The 5000-nt window shown below is 41.2% G+C and overlaps 1 protein-coding gene across 1 annotated transcript in view; it reads right to left on the bottom strand.

The window, feature by feature from the left end:
- LOC138976237 (prolyl 4-hydroxylase subunit alpha-1-like) overlaps positions 1–5000 on the bottom strand; it is a 19438-nt gene that overhangs the window by 6282 nt on the left and 8156 nt on the right. The window contains exons 9-10 of the mRNA XM_070349069.1: positions 2919–3033; positions 710–763 (exon numbers count right to left, since the gene is read on the bottom strand). Coding sequence (XP_070205170.1) covers positions 710–763; positions 2919–3033 — 169 coding nt within the window. The remainder of the gene's footprint in view (positions 1–709; positions 764–2918; positions 3034–5000) is intronic.

Raw genomic sequence — 5000 nt, 5'->3', positions numbered from 1 at the left:
CATACACCACGACCCTCGTCTTGATTCCCCCCTCTATGTTAAAACATTTAGTCAAAACTTGACTAAATGTAAAAAGATAACTAAACAAAACAACTTCTTCCTGAAAGATAATGGATTTGATTTTCTCCTCGTTTTGCCAAACTTGCCAAGTTCTGCCTATCCTGAATTTTTGTGGAATTTATGATTGGTATTTTACGTTTTTGTCAGGTCGATTTTGGGGGTACCTTTATTTGAGCGGTAGCCATGTGACCCTTCTAAAAGAAATCTTTAATCCGAAAAGTGCGCCAGATAACCCAAGGAAGTAGCTTTAATGGCAAAGAAAGTTTTAAATGAAGACACGGGAATGAATATTTTATTTGGGATAGGAAATTTGTTGCAATATCTTTTTGCTAAGTGTATATGTGACCCTCCACCACGGAATGAGTCGCATGTCACCTTTGCATGATTTTCCTGTTTTTACATTTTCCTAAAGATTTTGTTATGCTCTATGCAGTGGTGAAAACCGTTTTAGAAAAGAGCGAAAATTGTTTGAGTTATAAGCCTGTGACTAAGGGGACCCTCGCACTGTTACCAGAGACACTCCCCGGACTTATATTAAGCCTAGCGCAGAACCGCGCGAGGTGACATGCGACTCATTTCGTGGTGGAGGGTCACATATCTTCAACTGTTAACATATATGCGCTGTGTCATTGTATGTTTATATGCTCACCCGGTAGATGTCTTGGTGTGGCTGAAAGGATCCTGAAATCCCATAGTTCAGTACCTGTCATACAAAAACCGCAGAGCAAATATTTAGAGTACTGGCAACGGATAATTGTGCGATATATATACGAATCAAAAACAGGAAAGGTTAGCTTATGGCACGTTTAATAATAATTGACAAAACGATACTCTCACGCACTCAAGCATGTACGCACTCAAGCATGTACGCACGCACGCATGCACGCACGCACACACACACACACACACACACACACACACACACACACACACACACACACACACACACACACACACACACACACACACACACCACAGGTACCAGAACAATAAACAGCCTTTACAAAGAGAAACATACAAAAGCTGAAAGATGTCGAAGTGTATTATGATTTGGTTTGGAAATGTGTACAGAATAATTAATTTATGTATATTTTTGTGAGGCGCTTAGAACTACTATTTTAGGATTTGCGCCATATAAATATCCTCATTATTATCATTATTTAAGTTATTGAGACATCCCAGTGCACTAAGGGATTTATAGAGCAAATCGAGAAAATTCATTATTGCTCGAAAATAATTATTGAACTCAGCGCTATGCGCTTCGTTCAATAATGAATTTTCTCGATTTGCTCTATAAATCCCTTAGTGTACTGGGATTGTTTCAATAACGATATTGTCGGTACCGCCAGAGAAAAAAGAAGATACAACACGCACATTTTGCTACGCTCATTTGAATAGGCATAACTGTGTGGTCAGGTCGTGAAAGATCTAGTTTTGTGTGGGCTGTCTCAAGTGTGTCGTGCTTTCGTCACACGCAAACTCTTGTTTTAATTTCTGTTGGTAAATTCCAGTGTAGCGTTAAGCTAAACAGTGATGATCTTTCAGAGAGACCTCATTTGAACTCGGAGAAAGGACTGTGTTCTTAGTTATTTGCGATTCGAAACCTCCAGTCGAGCTTCGACGGATTGACTGTGCCGAGTGACTCCCTTTGAATTGACTACCCCCCCCCCCCCCCCCCCCCGAAAGACTCGACGGTTAGCACATTTTCAAAAATAAATGTGGCATGTTTCTCGTGTGGTATCTTCACTCATCGGGGAGTCTGGTACTAAATATGAACGGTAAGAATGCTCTGAACCCTACATGTATTATATCCCCATCGTTTTATCGTTCACATTTGCCCAACATGTTAATTTGCTGAGCGGGGTTTATGTCGTCTGCTAGGCTATGGCAATCGAACCACTGCAGTCTCATTTATGTTAAGTCCTTTGTACTGGAAACTTGCATTCTCCCAGTAAGGTAATATATTGTACTACGTTGCAAGCCCCTGGAGCAATTTTTTTATTAGTGCTTTTGTGAACAAGAAACAATTAACAAGTGGCTCTATCCCATCTCCCCCCCCCCCCCCCTTTCCCCGTCGCGATATAACCTTCGTGGTTGAAAACGACGTTAAACACCAAATAAAGAAAGAAAGTCTCATTTCAAAAACAAAAATTGCTCGTCACGTTGCACTGAGTCTGCACGCATGAGGCAGGCTGATAATAAGTCTTATATATGGTAAGAACGTTCTAAATCCTACACGTTTTCTATTCCGATTGTTCTTGCCTTAAAATAATAATTCGGAAACTATTCATTAACTGAACTGATGCAGTCGTATTTCAGTGTAGTCTGCTACGTATATATTCCAAATGCTGATCTAGCTGGTACGTTATCGGAATAACATTTGTGTTTTCTGTTAGCTGCTGGGAATTGTATACAAACTCATCATTTGGTAATGTGGATAATAAGCTACATGCCACTAACACGGCATAAATATTATGAGAAGAATCTTCGCAAGTCAAAACTGAAAAATTAGACACAGCGGGTTCTATTTTTAGATCAGTGGCAACTGTGGCACAGGCACATGCAATCTGTCAAAACAAAACCACTTCTGCTTTAATTGAGAAGCAGGAAATGTATGGTCATTTGGTATTGTGGAGAATATAAGCTACATGTCATTAATTAATTCTGAGGATGAGAGTACAGTCTCGCTAAGGCAAAGGGCGGAAGAATACGCTCTGTGGAAAAGTTAGCGCACTCCAAGAATGCGATAACAATTTTTGCGCATCGCCATTAGCCAATCAACTGGTTCACATCAGTCATGTGACACCAGTACTTACTGACAATTATCATTATTATCATTATTATCATTATTTTCTCACATGCAATGGTTCTCCACTTGACAGTATTTTCCGTTCCGTTGTGTCCATCCCGGTCAGGTCCGCGATCCGATCCGCTATTGTTGCAGCAATGGTCTCGTTATTCTTCAGCTGGGTTCTGTGCATAATGAAGAATCAAAACGTTATGCTTATGTATGTCATTGTCGTCGTCGTCATCGCCTTCATCAGTGTAGTCCTATTAGACGCCTCGATCCACTCTCCCTAATGATCTATTGACATTGTGTGACCTATATCACTAAACTAGTCAATCATTAGGGGAGGGTGGGGCAGGTAGGGTCAAAAAAATCCTTTTTCACTCTCATTCAAAGATTAACCACTGAAAACATTTCAAACAACTTTTTAAGAAAACTTTAATCCTTTTGCAATACAATAATTCAACATTCGAAAATAAATCGTTCTAATCATGAGAGATAAACGATAAATAAAAAGGTCACCAAAAATACCCAACCTGCCCCACCACGGGGCAGGTTGGGTACCCCTGTGGGGAAGGTTGGGTCAACTTGAGAAAAACAGCTATTATCCTGCCAAAATAAAGGTAAATTAATAAATTGACTAGCTGAACGATACCACAATTAACCCGTGTATATAATTGAGATATGAAAACAACCAACCAAACAAAGAAGAACAAGAAAATTGCCAATAGTAACAACTTACCAAAAACAAACACGAAGCAAAAAATAATATTAAAAAACATCAATGGAAAATAACATAACTTCGCATGTCTGTGCGTGTTGTTATTAAAAACATAACTGAAATAAGAGGTCAGGGTTGAATACAAATGGTGCCGTTGCTGTTGCAATAAACAAAACCTGTCATTCTGCAACACAAACAATATTTATAACTCATACACATGAAATACACGCACCCATCAACACACAATCGCGCGCGTACATACAAACAAATTCACCTATGATTCATATTTCATGCAATAACAAATTTATCCTACATACGTGAGAGAGACACTCGTGAGATAATAATCGTTCAAATCACACGTGTGTATATCATGTAAATGAGGTCATGTCAAGCAAGTCTGGCAGGGACCTGTTTTTCCACTGCTTACAGGGCTGAATATTGGCGGTCGCCCGATCGCCCCCGGCGGGTTCAAATCGCGTCGGGCGGGTTCGAAATTCTGCTGAAATCGCCCGCCGTGCGGGTTCAAATTTCGCTGAAGCACAAAGTCGTCTGTCACTTCTCTACTGCCCACTCACCCCCCCCCCCCCACTTTGAGAAGGACTCAGGACTACCACCAATCAAGGCCAGACACAGTGGCTAGACAGCTACCCCTCTCCGCCTCACTTGACCGTGTCACCACCCCTCCAGTGCCACGAGCCGCTGGCGATTGCATCAGCAGTCAAAATAGCTACTACCCCCCCCCCCCCTCCCTCCCCCCTCTTTGCGCTATTCACTTCAACCCCTCTCTTATCTTATTCTGCGCTGACCAATCCTTCAGAGACTTTCCTCTCATATAAAAACTCGGTCATTGACCCCGGGTAAGAAGGTCAGTGTCTGGACAGGCAGCTGTGTTCAGATTGCAAGTACCGATCATTGACCCAGGTCTCAAGGCCAACCAGCTTTTACAATGCCTCGACTGCAGGACATTTTCAGTTAAATACACGTAAGTAAAATATGTAGGATAAACAGAATACTACATGGCTTTCGCTCGCAGTTCAATATTAAATTAAAAAAACTCGTGTAAATCTGGTACGACACAGCAAGCCATGTAGTATTCTCTATATGTAAAGAAGGGGCAGGTTGGGTAATGACGGGGCAGGTCGAGTCACTGACCCAACCTGCCCATACCCTACCTGCCCCGCACAGGGTGCACAAAGAAATCGGTCTGTTACGTTTCGATTCAATTTAAATACGAATTTAAACAGCACAATTCACTTCTAAAATGAATCAGGTGTGTATACTAAAGATATCATCCATGAGCACCCTGTTAATCCACGTATAGAACAAAAAGTATGAGAGTCAAAAAAGTCACTTACTGTCAAATTTCATGGTGAAACCACCGGATCCATACTTGCACATCACTACCATTCAAACAAATTGGCGATAGGGACG

The sequence above is a fragment of the Littorina saxatilis genome, linkage group LG9, assembly GCF_037325665.1.
Source record: "Littorina saxatilis isolate snail1 linkage group LG9, US_GU_Lsax_2.0, whole genome shotgun sequence".
Taxonomy (NCBI): domain Eukaryota; kingdom Metazoa; phylum Mollusca; class Gastropoda; order Littorinimorpha; family Littorinidae; genus Littorina; species Littorina saxatilis.
This window is presented reverse-complemented; position numbering and strand designations above follow the sequence as displayed.